Source organism: Desmodus rotundus, chromosome 2 (genome assembly GCF_022682495.2).
Source record: "Desmodus rotundus isolate HL8 chromosome 2, HLdesRot8A.1, whole genome shotgun sequence".
Lineage (NCBI taxonomy): Eukaryota > Metazoa > Chordata > Mammalia > Chiroptera > Phyllostomidae > Desmodus > Desmodus rotundus.
Window position 1 is genome coordinate 30,047,288 of NC_071388.1, and position 18,408 is coordinate 30,065,695.

The 18,408-nt window shown below is 36.8% G+C and overlaps 1 protein-coding gene across 3 annotated transcripts in view; it reads left to right on the forward strand.

Moving 5' to 3' along the window:
- SERPINI1 (serpin family I member 1) overlaps nucleotides 1–18,408 on the forward strand; it is a 74,211-nt gene that overhangs the window by 32,471 nt on the left and 23,332 nt on the right. Inside the window, exons 1-4 of one of the 3 annotated variants that reach the window (XM_045197682.3) lie at nucleotides 5,433–5,637; nucleotides 14,700–14,967; nucleotides 15,987–16,217; nucleotides 17,955–18,149. In XM_045197682.3, the coding sequence (XP_045053617.2) occupies nucleotides 14,718–14,967; nucleotides 15,987–16,217; nucleotides 17,955–18,149 (676 nt within the window). In that variant the 5' untranslated portion in view covers nucleotides 5,433–5,637; nucleotides 14,700–14,717. Of the gene's footprint in view, nucleotides 1–5,432; nucleotides 5,638–14,699; nucleotides 14,968–15,986; nucleotides 16,218–17,954; nucleotides 18,150–18,408 lie in introns of those variants that run through there. The other 2 variants (XM_045197691.3, XM_024563276.3) reach the window with 2 other exon arrangements.

Below are 18,408 nucleotides of genomic sequence, written 5' to 3' on the forward strand. Positions count from 1 at the left end.
TGGTACGTATTCCCAAACTGCCCTCCATGGAGGCTATATCATTAAAAGCCCTAGGACATACACACAAAGAAACAAGGAAGATCTACACCGGTAAAACTGAGATGCTTCTGAGAAATACACACACAAAAAGACTGGAATAGTTCATCTCCCGTGTAGCATTCTCCCTGAAACGAGGGGAGATGAACATGCTAAACACACCATGGGAGTACAGTCAGCACAATCCAGATGGTGGGAAGCTCCACAGGACAACTGAGGCAGTTTCAACAAATAAATGTAGAAATAAAAGGCAGGGAGGCAGGGAGGCAGGGAGACAGATGGCTTAAAGGAGATTTGAGAGACACGTTAACAAATTACATGCCTATTGTTTATTTGGATGCTGGTTGAAAGAAACTGTAAAAATTATTTTTGTTATTATGAGACAATTGGGAGAAAGAGTAGAATAAGTGGAAATTGATAGCTTAGTTTTAGAAAGGAACATTCAATATCCTGAACATATCAGTTCTTCCTATATTATTCTCTACATTAACTGCCATTTCAATAAAATAGCAACTTTAAAAAAATTATACAAGCTATTTAAAAAAGTTATGTAGAAAAAAAGAAGCAGATAGCAAGGAAAATTCTGGAGAAAAAATAGTGGTGAGCTACTAAAGAGCATTAAAAAGCTACAGTAATCAGAATAGGGTGGTGAAAAGTATAACTTGGTATATGATAAAATTTGGCATGTAAAATCAGTGGGGTAAGAGGCATTTTTCAGTGCCTATAAAGAAGATGATTACTTTGTACTTCAAATCAAAACAAATTTCAGATGGATCAAACTTTAAACTTGAAAATGAAACTTTAAAATTCCAGGGAGCAAGCATGAGAATTTAAAAATATATATCCATAAGTGTGTTGTGTGTTTCATATATATAAACAATTATGTGTGTATATACATATGCATATATAATATGTATCTTGCATATATGTATGTATAATACTTATAAAATTTTTATGTGTATTATACCCCCATAGGCATATAGTACTTAAACAGAGAAGGCTTAACTGTGACAAAGACATAGGAACCATTAAAGAAAAGATTTATAAGGATTTATATTCAATCTTTTATTTTTAATTAAAAAATTTTCCAGACAGATGTAATATATTGCATATTGAGATATCTCCGGAAGATAACATTAATTGATTCCACCAAACAGAAATTGGCTCACTAGGGAACAAGAGGGTGTGTGGGAAAGAGAATCTTCACTGCATGCCTTTTTGTATGTCTGTGAATGATTTGCCTATTATGCTTTTTTTAGTTAAAAAATTTGTGTTATAATGCATTATTACATAGCAGGTTAAGATCCCAATTAATGTACTTTATGTTTAAAGATTGATATAACGTTGTTTGTCATCAATAGAAGCCGTATGTTAAAGAGAGTTAGATATCATCAAAACATTAAAAAGTACCTTGCCAGTAAGGACACCAATCTAAAAGTGAGATGCACAACTTTGGGTGTGCATCTCACACACACACAAGGAATTTCATCAGGGTCAGTCTGGTATAGAGAATTCCGGCCCAACAGAAGCTGCACGGCATGGTAAACAGGACAAAGGGTTTGAAGCCTTCAGACTGAAGTTCAGATCCCCTTTTTATTCCTTAGTAAACACACGCCCATGGTAAAATATTGTAAACTTAGTAGCTTCATTTTCCTAACCTACACAATAGGGTTACTTTCACTTACCTTCTGGCTTCTTTGAAGATCAGCAATCATTTGTACTGTGTTAGATGCCTGGTTATTATATTATTTCAGCTCTAGAATTCCATGAATTAGTTGGTTCCTGAGTGGAAAATTGGGGTCAAAGGACATATTTTTTAGGGGAAGAATTTCTTCTTTTGCTATTTTGAAACTTAGATATTCCTATCACCTTCTTGAATGTTATTAACAATTCCCTGCCGTAGGCTCCAGCCACGCACATGCAGACTCCCTGACTGGTGTGGCTCAGTTGGTCAGGTATCACCCCGCAAACTGAAAGGTTCTGGGCTGCATTCCTGATTGGGGCACATGCCGGGGTTGTAGGCCAGGCCCCTGGTTGGGAGCGTGCGAGAGGCAGCTGATTGAGGTTACGTGGACGTTTCTCTCTTTCTCCCTCCTTTCTTTTCTGTCTAAAAAATAAATAAATAAAATCTTAAAAACAAAAAACAAGTTGAGAGAACTAATTTTATTCAATTTACTCATGCACATTCTTGTCTCTAAGATGGAATCTGACACGTATCTTGGAGTCATAAATATATTCTCTGAAATTTCTCTGACACAACTAGCTTTAACTTTTGACAATTAAGATTTGTGAGAAGCAGCCTCCGAGATAACAAAACGAAAAGAGGACATCCTCTCCTGCACTTCCCCATGACGCTTCTGAGATCCTTCAGTGAGCTGAGGAGAGCCATGCGCCATACTGGTGTGCTGGGCCCGGCCGTGAGTGCTGGTGCTCACAATATAAATGCACAAACCATTCCTCCCATTTACCTGTCCAATGATGGGAAAACTCGTAAGCTGCTATAAGGAGCTTAATAAAGGACAATAATGGACAATTTCCTGTCAATGAAGACTGTTAAACTTGGAAGAGATTCAGGAGAAAATAATTAAACCCATTTCTCTCCAGATCTATGAAAATAAGAGTCATTGACTCTGTTTGGATTGGTTTAACTTTGCCTGTGGATATATATATATATATCTTCCCCTTTTTTCCCTACCCAACATTAATGCTGGCTGATTTCCTTTTTTTAAGATTTTATTTTTATTTAAATTTTCATTTTTCAATGGCAGTTGACATTAAATATTATATTAGTTTCAGCTGGACAGCATAGTAGTTAGATATTTATATGACTTATGAAGTGACTTCCCTGACATCACTTCATAGATTACAAGTCTAGAGCCCACCTGACATCATTCATAGTAATACAATATTATTGATTGTATTCCCTGTGCTGTACTTTACAAGCTCACGACTGTTGTGTAGCTGCCAACTTGTACTATTTAATCTCTTAACCTTTTTCACCCTCATTGTGGCTTTGATTTACATTTTGATTGAATTTATTGGGGTGACATTGGTTAATAAAATTATATAGGCTCCAGGTGTACAGTTCTATAATGCATCATCTTATCATCTGGATATTGCATTGTATGTTCACCACCCCAAGTTGATTTCTTTGACCTATCTTTCTACACACTTCCTAATGGTGTTACTGTATCATAAATGTGGTTTTGGAAACTATAAGAAAATGTAACGAGAATACTTTCATAGATCCTTTTATATCTACTTATGTCTTTCTTGATGGCCTACACTTTGCAAAAAAATTACAAGTGATCTTTTCAGTCATTCACAGTGATGAACAGGAAGAGGAAGCCAAAGTTTCGTTTAGAAATCCCCTCTTACAATGGGTGTGGCAGGTTTATAAGTAGAGTTTTAAAAGGTAGATATTTTTAGGGTAGCACTAAGACAGCATGAGTCGATTTTGTATTTCAGGGTTATAGGAACATTTTTTAAAAAGCAGTACAATTATTTTTGACACATTCTTTCTCACTTTCACTTTCCCTGTGGTCAGTAGTCCTGCAAAACCCCATTTATAAAGTAACGTATGTAGCTTCATTTCCCCAGGGTATAGTAAGGGTGGGCCATGAGTATTTTGTGTGTTTTTTTGTCTTTTAAAGAAAGCCATTTAATTTAGGTTGGTATTTTTATCACTTAGAGAGTTTCTTCTGTTAGTTTCTAGAATTTCTAAATAAGGTGAAAGAAAAGAATTCTAAGAGAAAATCATAATACAATTTTTTCCAAATTTCTAAATTAGTTGTGTTTAAAATACGAGATAGTGTGTCTTCTCAAACAAAACATTGAAACAACTGTATGAAATATAAGTTAGCAAAAACAGCATATGAGAGTTCTATCCTTCAGCCTGACGGACAGTAAAAGCTCAGTTAGTAGTAGATTAAAGCATAGGAAGTTGCTGATGTTTAACCCCTTTGATGTACAAAAATGGCAATTCACAGGATTGGACCTAATATTAATATCCTTTCTCTTTTACCTTGGTGTCAGAATCCCTTGAGCCTAAACCATCTTACTAAAAAAGCACTCAGATCTCAAAAATATTATACTTATTTGCTAATGTAAGGAAATGGGTTTGTGTAGTCTCAGTAGAATTGATGCAAAGTGAACTACATATTTCATCTCAGGAGAGTTTCAGGATATCCTCAAACTCTCATTCACGATTTTGTAAAATCAGGGAAGAGGTTAAGCCAAAGGAACAAAACAGCAACAGCTGAGAGGGATGCATAGTGTGGAGAAACAGAATCCAAAAACAAAGGAAAGACAAGACAAAAACACAGTAAATACAACCCACATACAGTGTAATGTAGTGACTGATATAAACACTGAGTAGCTGGGGTTCATACACTTTGGTGTGTATGGTCAACACCTGAATATCATTTTATCATAATATATTTACAGTTCTCACTACGCATTATCAAGACAAGTTTAAAACTGGCTTTGAATACTCTAAAAGTCATTCTGTAAGAGTTTTTTTCCTTAGGTTTGCACACTAAATAACCTCCTGAATATTTTACCTCGTTTCCCAGCCCTTCAGGATATACCCAAGCATTAGTAAATGAATGGAGGGTGAGTCAGGCTATTACTCCATCCAGGCTACTACTCCCCCCATTAGTAAAATAGTTGAGAAACAGCGTTAACATCTAGGTATTTTTAGGTTTTCAGGAACATGGCCAACTTTTTAAAACTTTATCATATAAGTGCCATTTGAATATTAAAATGTTAGAAAATCCAGTATTTTAAAGCTCTGAATAAAAAGCTGGGTATCTCTTTGAACAAGATAGACCCAACACATGAAGGAAAATACCAGAAAGACATATATCCTGTGTCATTCTGGTCTGTCTGTATCCCTAGGGCCTGACCTGTGGTTGGCAAGAACAAGCATTTATTGACTGAATGAGTGAATGAATACAGTTCTAGGTATTGCATTCATATTTGAATTTTATCAGTTTTAGCATCTATGGTAGCTGATTAAACATCCTTTGTATACCAGAAATTGTTCAATACAAATGACTGTTTCCTTACCTTGAAAATGAGACTCTAGACAGGTGTTTCCAACAGGAACATGCTACAATTTTATAAACACCTAAGCACACAGGCTGGGGAAGAGATTTCTTACCACATTAATGGGTAAGCTAAAACCATTAATGCCTGGCTGAGTTCCAAAATGGCCTTGGGCCACACATGACCTTGATTGATGATGACTTTTTAACAGGTCCCTCTGAAACTACTCACTGAGTTTTGCCTGGAGACTTGTGTGTCAGTCATTTAGCTCTCCTGACAGCATTCCAGCGGAAATCACTCACTGGCAAGCACAAGCACAGACGCTCTAGGATTGTGCCAAATGGAAAAATCCATCGCCATCTTATGGAAAGCTCAAATCACGCTTCCAGGAGGGGTGGGGACCCACCTGCTTACTGGTCCTGGTTAGCATTAGCTTTATTTCCCCCAGTAGCCACCAGCTTTAACCAAAAGCCTCGGAACTCCAAATAGAGCCTCTTTCTCAGTTGAGATCTTCCAAAGAAAGGTAATGTCATTCTAAGTAAAACATCTTAGGTAAGGAAACATGTTTTGTGGGGTTTATGCTACTAATTTTTCTGGTTTGGTTTTAAACACTTGTATTATGGGCTGTTTGGTCAAGAACCAATGTTACGAAGAGTAGATCTGTTTAGCTTGCTTCTAGCCCTGCGCTGTCAAATATGCTAACCACTGATCATATGTAGCTATTTACATTAATTAAGTTTAAATAAAATTTAAATTCTTCTTTCTCACTTTCACTAGCCACATTACAAGTATCTGAGAGCCACAAATGACAGATATATATATGTATATTTCCATCATCACAGAAAGTGCTATTGGACTACATTTTTCTACCTTTTTGAAGGACACAGAGTAATCAAGGTATTTTGGCTTTTAAGTGTATAAATTTCTCAGCCTATAAGGGGAAAAGGTTTAACCAGAGATTTATTTATTCAGCCTCTATTTATTGAGTCACAATAATTTTCCAAGAGGTTGTCTTTGCTGTGAAATGTTCTTGTAAGTGAACAGAGTTGGGGTGCTGCTGCCCACCACCCATAAATTCTGGAGGCAGAGTTTTGGTGAAAAAAGGAAAGGAGTCTTTTATTCAAAGGCTACACAATTCTGCCTCAGAACCCATTCCCTCTAAAACACCCCCCAAAAATAACCCCTCCACCCTTTGCCAAATTAGTTCCAAGCTTGTGCCTGGAATTCCTTCTCTCATTTAAAATACTGTGCTTTGGGAAATGCAGGCGGTTTAGCTGGTTCCTGGTTGCAGCCCGGCTTCAGGGTCCCTTCCCTCTCCTCAGGGATCTTGCCAGACCCCCCAGTGTCACTCTCGACGTTTTATAGCCCCTACTTTTTACTAGATGTGTCCCAGGGAGGTTACTGGGAAAATTCAAAAGCTCCTTGGAAGCCTTAGGAACTGCCAAAGAAAGGGAACCTTCTAAGTCACAATTACCTCTTCATTCCAATGCACCTCCTCTTGAGATTGAGGAATTCAGACAATATATTCATATATACCAAAGCACTTCAGAAATTCTAGGGAGTTTTAGCACTGTATCTTCCCCTGAAATGTTTTTCAGCATTTCCAGGATCGGTTAATCCTTAAATGAACGAACGGGCCACCATAGACTCTTCCAATCCTAAACTTCCTTTTGGATGCTTGTAACATTCCCAAGAACTTCAGACATGTAGCATCACCAGCTCAGCTCCAGCTGCTTTGTAGATCAGCAGTTCCAAGCTACAGAGTTCTACTAAGTCACTTTGGGGTACCACTGGTATGTTACCAATTGAATCAATAATTAAGGATTATATGGTGATTAAGAAAAGACTAATATTCCAGTTCTTCTCTACTGATTATTTGAGTATCCCATGAAAATAAGTATTTCTTGAAAGAAAACTTTTAACATTAAAGATTTAAAAATTTAAATAATTGTTTTTAAAAGGTTATAATCATGACTCTAACGCAAATATAAAAATATCAAAAAAATTTTATTTAGCTCATTGCTTAATGAGACAACCAGTAAGATGTTATAACCGATTCATGAGAGAATTCAAAAAGCGGATGAATATATATAAACCCATGAGGGATGCTGAAATACATTTGCTTAATAGATGCAAAACTGATCAATATCCACTGAGTAACAACCAATTACACTCAGGCAAACATGTACACTATTATTTTTGTGGACAAGAATCATTTGCATCACTAGAATTTTTGTGAGGCTTAGAGAGTTGTAGTATTGTTCAAAGACAACACAGGGCCCCAAGCCTATAGGTTATAACCTGGAAGGATGTGTTCTAGAATAGGCAATGCATAGTTTTTCATAGAAAACACTAGCAATCATCTTGGTCCATTTCCAAGTCTCTCATAATTTTTTCTGGTAAATTAAATGTTTATAGGTTACTCTCTCTCCACAGTTCTATAGCTTTGATTTATCTTTCCATTTCCTCTTTGTTTGAGAGAAACCTGGTGAGCTTCCTTTTTGCTTGATTCAATAAAACAGGAAAAAGAATATAAAGATGTATTTTATTGAAAAGTGTAAGTGAATATGGGAAGAGTCACATGGGGCTGGATAACTGGAGGGAGAAGCCAAAAGAAGAGAAAAAGATGAAAGGATTAAATCTATATCATAATTTAATAGATGTTGAGATTACAAAATTAAATCTCCTTCTGTCCTTTATTTCTTTGGTTCTGACCCCTTGGTTTTAGGACACACCGCAATAATAACACCATTTTTTAAAACAAATTTTGAAGGAAAACAATTGTACAGTCCTTCTTTAAAACATAGCACAATGGAGTATATTTATTCATACACTAGCCCTTGGCGTATATTCTGCCCTTAATAGCCAAATAGAAGCCTTCTTAACTCTTCTGAGTCACTTTTGGCCACCACTTGTCATGCATATGACATGATTCTTTCCCTGTGCATTTCCTGATCAAACTTCTTAGCACCTTTGTGATTAAAAATGGAATCTTAAGTCATTTCAAAATATGCCTTCGGTGTATTCTCTCCATTTCCATGTGATTGTTAGACGAGTCCATCCCCGCACCCCTGCCCTCCACACATACATCAGGAAGCTTTGGCAGTTTAGTACCTGACCAGTCGTCTTTCACAAAGTCTGCATGGGTCATTCACCTTCTCCTGCATTCAAAACACTGTTTTATTTTGCGAGATTTGGCAAATTCTTCTGCCTTTAATTGTGCTGCTTGACATCCAACAGGAAGTTCTTTTGTGTATATGCCAAGGACCAGAGATGTATCTCTGGCACAAATTTATCCACTTGCCTGTGTCTTCTATTCTTGGAAACTTTGTAAAACATTTGGTTGTTGTTTTACAAGAAAATCAGTTGGTTCATTTCTCAAGTGACGAATACTTGCATAACTTAAAATACATTTACACCTACCTTTCTGTTCTCCTCTGCATATGTGGTTCTTTTTTCTTTTCAGTCCTTTGGGGACAATTCTGGATACAAGTTTAAACAAAGACTCAATGGTGGGAGGCAGCTCTAATGGAGATAAGTCAATTGAGGAAACAACGGTAAACAAGTAGCCAAAAATGTACAGCTTGTCTCTCTGAGGACTAGCTGATTTTTTTGGACATTGATTATAAGATTTATTCCAATTTCAGATAAATTAAAATTATGGCTTGGAAGCAACGCCATGCATGTTAGAATTGAGGAAATTTGCAAAATTACAAATTGTAAATATACAGATTGTTTCAGAAGGTAATGACTTTTGTGTGCATGTGTGACAGATTCCTTGACAAATTTCTCCACCTCATGGCTGCTGCTCTAGGTTAACCCTTTCTCTTAGTAAGCCAGGACACAAAGTCCTGGAGACTTCAATCTGTTCTAAATTTCACCAAGCGAGCTACTGCTAACTGAAGTTAGAACAATGGTGTTCAAGCACTTAGTGCTAAAACATGAAGAAAAACAAAAGTAGTGAAACGTCATGAATTCAAATACCTGTATATCCACTTTCAAGGACTGTCTTATTTTCCTTTTGAAATGTCCATTCTTTTCTGTGAGTGATGTGTTTGTTGTTTTATGGGATTATAAGAGGCATTATTTTTGTTAAGTTTTTTTGCCCCATCCCAATGCATTTACTTGGCAAAATAAAAATTTAACAGCCCTATCTTGGTTTCCTCAATTTTAAAAATTACTTGTCTTTTACATACAAAAATCTGAGAATTAATAGGCCAGAGGGCTTCAAGACAGTATTCTTGGTATTAAGCATTTCTCCTTAGTTAGCTCTTGTGGCTGTTTTGCTGGAGAAAAGACTTTCTTCAGCCATTATTCTCTCCTGCTAAAGAACACCTCCCTTATTTTCTCAAGTCACAACTTGAAACATTTTTTAAAATAATAATTAGGTTACCAAAAACAAAGTGAGTTGCATTTATGAATAACCCATCTCTAAATAAGCTTAACTACTAAGGAAGTTTTAAAAAGGCCCTCTTTTTTACTGTGCTAGGTTTTAGTTTTATGATTTCTCATACCTCAGTTACAAGAAGAGGTACTTCCCTGACCTGTTCGGTGACGTGTCTATTCTAAAGCGGTAGATATTCACACAATGCCCACAACCTACTCTACCACTGGCAATAAGGAAGAGAAGTGCAAGAAGTAGTGGTGGTTTATTCACAGCTCAACGACTTCTGCCTCGTCCAGCACAGCAGCACTGCCGGCTGCTCCTCTGGTACTGCAGACCCTCGTTTTTACGTAAAGGTAAACGTTTCATTGAGTAGCTTGAAAGTAATGAATCTACAAAGTAATGCTCTGAGAGTAACTCATTTTAGAATGTGTTATTATGATTAATGGCGGGGCCCTGGCATTCTGTAGACTAATGTTAATGCAGTAACATTTGGGTAGCACGTTTTGTGATTTTTCAAGGTGGTATACTTGTTTGTTAATGCATCCCATGTCCAGCCGTTGTGTTATGCCAGCATTAGTGACAGGGCCACTTTGTCAGGCTGAAAAGATGGTCTCAGACTCAATAAGGAAACACTTTATCAAAAGGAATAAAAAATGGAAATGAAGTACTACCTTGAGCTCAGGTTAAATTAGCCTCCAGAACTCAGAAGCAGCAGCCACTTTTGCTGTTCCTTCTAACGCAGCCATGTGGGCCATTACATCCCGTGCTATATTAATTCCACAAATACTTGTTTGGCACCTACTATGTGTAATGCATTAGGAGCTTATTCTGATTATCTGGTTATCCTAAGATATACAAAGATGAACATATTTCCATCGGTGCCTTTAAAAAGCCTAGAAAAAGAGATGAGGGGAAATGATCTGTAAAAGAGAGCAGTGTTATGTGCTATGGTAGAGAGAAAATGTGCCAAGATTTCAGAGAGGGGAAAATTGTTGAACTGAAGAGCCAGGAGGGTGTTCATGAAGGAAGTGGAAGTGGAGCAGAACCTTGAAGAGGGGTGAGGATTTGAACATATGGAACCAGGCTGAAGGAGTTCCAGAAAATGTGCCATGCAATCCAGCAACAACCGAGGGAGATTCTGGGATATACATTGCAGAATTAGTCTGCAGACATGAGGGAGATCTGGAGATTTTATAAACACTGGAATACCTATTCATTACAGCCCATCAAGACAGTTCACCTGGAGGCCGTGCATATGTTCTGTTGAAAAGAACCATATCCTGGGGTTCGGAGAATGGCTGAGAGCTCTTGGTGGAGTCCTTGAGAATGCATCAGGGGGAAGAACTGTCACTATGGCTGTGGCAGTGGCCACGGGATGATGGATAGGAGAGGTGACAGCGTTGCAGTATGGAATAAGTGTTGACAGCTTATTGAACATAAGGGAAAATTAGATGGAGAGGAGTCAAGGATTTTGACATTTTAAGAAAAAAAAAAAGACTGAGTTTGATTGATGACAGAGTCCTATGTGAACCACCTGGAATTTGAAGTGCTGGCAAGAGTCAAAGACTAAATACACCAAGAATGATTTGCAATGCATATCAGAAATTAAGATTAAAATAAAGCCAGAGCTAGAATTTTACTTACTTGGGAATAACATGTTTGGGATAATAGTTGGAGGGTCTTTGTTTTGGGAGAAGTTTACCAGCAGGAATGAGAAGAACATTATAGAGAGAAGGCCAAGAATAGATCCAGGGAGATCATCTATGCTTAAACGGTATAAGGGGGAAAAGAAATCTTTCCTTCTCCTCTGGGGGAAAAGAAAGACTCGGAGTAGTCAGAGGCAGAAGCAGCGAAAGGGACCAGGAATCAGGGGTTGGATAGGTGGAACCAGTATGGCTGACCCAGGCTAAAAGAGGCTATTTTACTTGCACACTGAAAATCTCACCTTCAAAAGGAGGAGAGAGATCACTTGACTGTGAATAATATGTGTTTCCAGAGCAGAGTTTTCATAATCCTTACAAGTCTTCTGATGTGACCCACTCCCACCATTTGCAGCCATGCTGTTCCCAGTTTCCTAGCAGACCACGGAACAGTGGCCTGCTGCTCACTGCCCTGGGAAGAACCTCTCACAAACACATGGGTGCTCTTTCCAGGAGTCCTCCAGAAGCCCAAAGATGCATTAGTGCTTTTGGGATCTCTTTGCCACAGTAAGAGAGCACTGCCAGGCTGAAGGTCCATCTACACTTCTTTTTGCATCTGGACCATCTGCTGTTCCTAATCCGGAGTTCCTAACCTGAGGCCAGTGAATATCACGGCCAGGGGATGTAATATTCTGTGTCCATGTGTGCATTTTTCTAAAGAAATGATTCACCTTTCTGATTCTTATGAGTCTTTTTAAGAATAGATAAGAATGAATAGATCATACACCTTTGCACAGTGATGAGAGTTCCTTGAAGATAAGTTCCTTTATTAATTTTGGTGTTTATAATTATGCCACCTGTATCAATCTTCTTTGAATGAATGGCTAATGGTGCTACATTAGATGGGCCAACAGAAATGATAACACACTCGTTTTGGCTTCATAGGTTCTTAGGAAACATATTTCCTAATAATAAAGTTCTTTATTAGTATAACTTAGAGTTTAAAACAAGTGCTTCACACACACATGATCTCATTTATTTCTTTAATGTTACGCAGAGTAGGAAGTAGTGCCTTCATTTCACGAATGAGAAAGCTAAGACCGAAAGAATGCGTGTGACTGGCCAAAGGTCACACATCATATGTTCACCATTATTATTGCATGATACCTTCACTTGTAAATAAAAATGCCCATGAACATAATATACTAGGCCTTGTTTTCCTGGAAGTCTTACTGATTTGCAGTAGGTTAGTTTTTGCTTTATATGAATGAAACCTTTTTATTAGCCTGAAATTTGATATTCACGTTAAATGCAGTGGTATACACATAGTTCTATTATTGAATGACAGATACTACAGTAATAGAGTGACTTATAATTTTCTGGCCTTACACTGGATAACATCAGGTGAAAGTAGTGAGGACCAGGGCTGGGTCTTCACAGAGCAGAAGTTAAGATGGCATGTCTGATCACAGCAGAGTGTCGTGATTCAGATCACGGACTTGGGGATTGACTTGGATTTCAAGGTTCTCCTAAACAGTATTGCATCATAAGTATTAAATACTGAATATGTTTTAAACTCTCTTTTAACTTAGAAGGGTACTTGCTAAATTGTCATCTGAGTCTTAAAAGGAGAAAACTTATGTATTCTACCTCCATCTTTTCCTGGAGTTCTCTGGTGTAGAAAAGGAAGAGAGAATGCCATAGCAGCCCCCCATGAGTGGCTGAAGTTGGCAGACTAGCAGGGTAGCTGAGCTCTCTTGGACCTGGCCTCTGTCCCAGTGTGGCAGAATGAACGATGCTGGCCTGCAGCAATGCGATTGGTCTCCCAACATCAGCCCTCTTTTGCCTCCTCACAGAATGAGTTGTGAGCGTCCATATTTACATGTGGGCTAACCTTACTTTCCTAAACAGGAGAGTATTATTTGAAGTTCCATATAAACGTGGGTTTGGGGGAACAGAAACTTGGAACCTCTCAATCAAAATTAAAAAACTCCATACCTAAATTGAACCCTAAGGTGTGAAGGACTTACAAATTAACTAAGCAGTTCGCTGAAATTGAAATTAAAAATATTACAGGATTGATTAGGAAGCTGTGACTTAAAAATATGTTGGAAACACACTACTCTTAAGTTAAATGTGTATGCACTCTGTTAACTGAGTAATGGGGATTATTAATGTTTCATACTAATTAAAATATGATTTTCCAAATGTGTTTGCTCAACATCACTTTCCATGCTGTTTTAATGATGATTTAAATATATGTATATCAAACACAAGTAAGCTACTTAATTGTTTAAATAAAAAAATTAGCATCCAGGTGCCTACAGTGACAAAACGCAGGGATACAAGGAAAGGGTGTCCTGTCCCCCGTGTGTGCCAGTCCGGCTGTTTGTGGGGGTGCAGGGTGTCGGAACACTAGTGTGCTGGGATACAGAAATATTCTTCAAAGGTATCTGGACACTGATGCTGCTTTCTCTTCCCCTGAGAAGTCGGTTCAAGAACCAGAAGAGCTGGGTATTTAGAAACAGTCATTTAAATAGAATCTCTAGTTTGTTGGTATGAGCTGACCTGGTAATATTGTCCCGAGTCTGAAAGGCTAGTGTGGTAGGAGGTCCCTCCCTGCTCAGAGATTGTTCCTGGGAGCAGCAGCTTCTGAGAGAACCAATGGGTAAGGGAAAACCACACAAGGATGTGCTGAATCTACACTTTCTCTGGGTTACCACTTCCTGTGGGTTCTGCAGTCTGGGCTGAATCAACAGGGGCCCGTGGCAGGTGTGTGTCTGATCTCTTCTCACCACTTGGTAACCCAGCTGCATGGTGCATTAATGTGAACAATTCTGGTGAATGAGTAAAGTGGCATTGTTAAATGTCTAACTTCACAAGTTCATCTAAAACCCTATAAATATCTTTTGGTTTTCATTATACTGGTCCTGGATCTGTGTTGTGTTGAATAAGCTAGAGTCAACTGTTTCAAAATTATGACCAAAATATATATGGTGAAGCTATGAGAAATGGATAAATCAGCCTCAAAACACAACCTATAATTGGTTTTGTATGGGTACACAATCTTACACGCGTGAAGGAGGGGCCAGGGCTATCTTGTTCCTGACAGTATCCTCAGAATTTAGTGACATTATTTATTCATTTGACTACGAACTGACTTTTGAAAAACAGGACCTTCTAACACATCCTTTAATGGGGATTTTGTTATAGAGATATTAACGCTGTATGTTAAAGACAAATACCATATGATTCACTCATATGTGGAATCTAATGAACAAACTGAACTAACAAGCAAAATAGAGACAGACTGAAGATAGAGCAGGATGAGAGCTATGGGGGCTGGTTAGGGGGTGGAGGGATGGAGCAAAAAGGGAAAAGGACTCACGGACATGGACAACAGGGTGGTGATTACTGAGGGAGAGGGGTGTATAAGGGGGCTAAATGGTAATGGGAGAAAATACAGTCAATCAATATAAAAAATAAAAAATGTTTGGTTTACTTTATAACATATCTAGGAAATAATTCACATATACTCATATTTCTCTTTTTCTGAGATAATTCATATGTAAATTACTGCTTTCCAGGATTGAAACTGTTCCAACATGGCTTTCCTTGGACTTTTCTCTTTGCTGGTTCTGCAAAGTCTGGCTGGAGGGGCCACTCTCCCTGATGAAACCATTGCGGAGTTGTCAGTGAGTATGTATAATAACCTCCGAGCCACTGGGGAAGATGAAAATATTCTTTTCTCTCCATTGAGCATCACCCTTGCAATGGGAATGATGGAACTTGGGGCCCAAGGGTCTACCCTGGAAGAAGTTCGTCATTCATTGGGATATGACAGCCTGAAAACTGGTAAGTGTGCTCAGGTTCGACTTCTCGGGATGGTTTAACTTTAACTTTCAGCTCAGTTATGTTGTCTTATGCCAGAGGCAGCAGTGTTTACACACACTAACAAAGTAATCTCACTGAGACGGTGTGGCTACAGATACACTAGGAAACCCAAGAAAGAAGCTAATTCCAGGCTCTGTCTCAGGCTGAGTTAATCTAAGGTTATTATATATTATTATTAACAATAATGTTATTATTTAAATAAACCTTACTGTTATAAACAACAGCAAACATGGTTCTTGCTCTAATGGAATTTTCAGAGGGAGTGACATATATTGTTAATCAATTATCACATAAAGAAATGAAAAGTTACAACTGTGATGAATGCTATAAAGAAAAGCAACATGATTCTCTAAAACTATCAGGGGTTTTTATTTTTGCTTAAAATCAATTGTACCTTCATTGTTTAAATAGCATCTAAGAATCTTTTTTGAAATGTTGCATTATTATGAGAACTATGTGTGCTGGAGAAAATTCGTGGCCAAAATTTGTGACCGCTTTGACAGGATGTAAGATCTCTACTTCAATGTTTCTAAGATACAGGCGAGTTAACTCATTAAAAAGTTAAGAATTGAAACAATTTCTGATGGATTTTCTAGTTGTAAGATTTTTAAAAAGTCTGTTAAAAGTAAATTTTAAGAAATAATTTGATTTTTAAACTAAATAATCACATTTACTTATTTCTAATAAACATAAGACTAATTTAATGAAAGTAACCTAAGTACTTTGAAAGTAAACAACCAAAAATCTGACTTTATAGATTCTACCAAGATATTGATTAAAGTGAAAAATATTATCGGTTGATAATACTACACTGCAAAAATGTTAATTTGAACATTAAAAATCTCACAAGTATTGAGCCTCCTCACCATGTCAGGTTTGGGGCGTGAGGGAGTGCCTTTCCTTTGGGTCCTGCCTAGGTTTTACTCTTCCACTCTCCATGTTTGTTCCACTAAAAAAACTCACCCTGTGTCTTTTTGCAGGTGAAGAATTTTCTTTCTTGAAGGAGTTTTCTAACATGGTAACTGCTGAGAAGAGCCAGTATGTGATGAAAATTGCCAATTCCCTTTTTGTGCAAAATGAATTTCACATCAATGATAAGTTTTTGCAAATGATGAAAAAATATTTTAATGCAGAAGTAAACCATGTGGACTTCAGTGAAAATATTGCTGTGGCCAACTGTATCAATAAGTGGGTGGAGAATAACACAAACAGTATGTCATTTGGTTCTTTTCTTTCCCAAATAGCTTAGTTTTGACTTTCTCTTACTTCTGATATTATTTGTCTCCACATTCCTTTTGTATTTTGAATATTAGATAGCATTTAGTTGAGTATCTAATAATTATTTTGTGTAGATTAAAGTGTTTTTAGAAGCACTGTTTATGAGTAAACATTTGAGAAATAAGGTTAGTCTTTTGGTATGCATAGAAGTTTGGCACTGATAAATTGATCCAAAATCTGTGTTCTCCACTTGATGGGCTTTCTCTGTATAGTAATTTTAGCTCCTTTATTATGAAATTTTGCTTGAGCTTACTAATGAATTAGTTATTGATTGGAATGGCAGTTGGTGTCTGTCTTATGATTAAAATAGAATAAGAGAGTTAAAAGTCAGAGTTTAAACATTTTTCTTGGCTTTTAAACCACAGAACTTGATTGGTAATCAAAAAACTGTTTGGGATTCCTTTAAAAAAGAGCACCCCATTTTAGGCCCAAGTAAATGGAATGAAATTAGGAAGAGATGCATGAATTTTACATTTTATTTTTAATTGATATATTTTAAATGTATTTAAGTTTTCCAGGTGTTCCATATTTTATCATTTTATTTTCTAATTTTACCATAAAAATAATTGAAATTAGAATATTAAAAATTGAGACCAAATTTAAAGTATTTTTACTACAGCTTTTCATTAAATTAATTCAAATTGTTGACCTCCCCAAATGATGTAAATCTAATACATTTTATGTTGGAAAAACAACAAAAAACCCTGATGATATACCCTTGTGACATGTAAATCCTTAAAATGCTGAAGCATCTTTGTAAACACAGAAGTGCTGTAATTGATAAAATGAGAGAATACGGAGCAAAATTTGGCCCTGTCTTTTTCACTATATTACTTCTTCTCTATGATCAACCTCACTAAAATCACTCTTTCAACTATGAGATTAAAATGTAAGATAAAAGAAATGCTTGGTTTTTTAACATTCAAAGAATAAATCAAGAATAATAATCTGGAGACAACTGTACTTAAACAACAATAAAAAAAAGAAGAATCATCTACATGGAATACATTTAGTTATTAAAAGGTATTTGTTTCCAAACTCTTTTTAAACATGCAGCAATCAACAAAGACCCAGTATCTGTCAAAATAAATTTGGAAAGGAACATCTCAAGTCATAGAAAGGAAGGTATCAGTCCCTGGTCCAGGTGTGTGCGGAAAAAAAATAAAGAGGTATCATAGATCATAGGTTAAATTGGATTTCACTTGTCTGTTTTCACCAAGTCAAAAGTACTTGTTACATTTGGTGGAAATATATCCAATGTATATGGGTGCGTGTCTGAATTGAATGGCATTTAATCAGGTACAATGATTAATAATAAAGTTAGAAACATTTACTGAGTGCTTACTCTGTGCTAAGAGTTTTATATACATTATTGCTACTAGAAAGTACTGAAGCCAGAGATTCTGTTGTGTATGATTCTGTAGTTTGTGCAAGTATTAAGACAGTTGTGTTATTTTAGGTGGTGTGGGTATTTTAGATGCTCTGAAGCTATAATTGTATGTGTGAACATTTTTCTTTTGAAAGTAAGATACTTTTAAGTTTTATTTTAATTTTAGTAGTGGTATACAGTTTTTCTGTAACACTCTATCAGATGGCAGTTTGATAATCTTTGGTCCCATTTCACCTTCCAATTTAATATGAATTTTCATCCATTTATTTTTTCTGAATAGGTCTGTTGAAAGACTTGGTATCCCCAAGAGATTTTGACTCTGTCACTCATCTGGCCCTCATCAGTGCTGTCTATTTCAAGGGCAACTGGAAGTCACAATTTAGACCCGAAAATACACGAACCTTTTCCTTCACTAAAGATGACGAAAGTGAAGTCCAAATTCCAATGATGTATCAACAAGGAGAATTTTATTATGGTATGACATTTTGGCTTTTATTTCTCTCTTTTTGACGTAGTTTGACAAATTTCTAAAAAAGAACATGAAACATTCATTACTTAAATTCTTGTCAATCTAGTTTGAGCTACAATTCAATTTCCTTGGCTCCATTTTCCAAGCCTCTGATTAGATCCTGAGTGAGTATTATGTACATTGACAGCTTTTCAATATGTTTCTTTAATTTGCCAGTGTAATCACACCTGCAGCGTGACTTTATTCACATAAAAATGCCTGACCT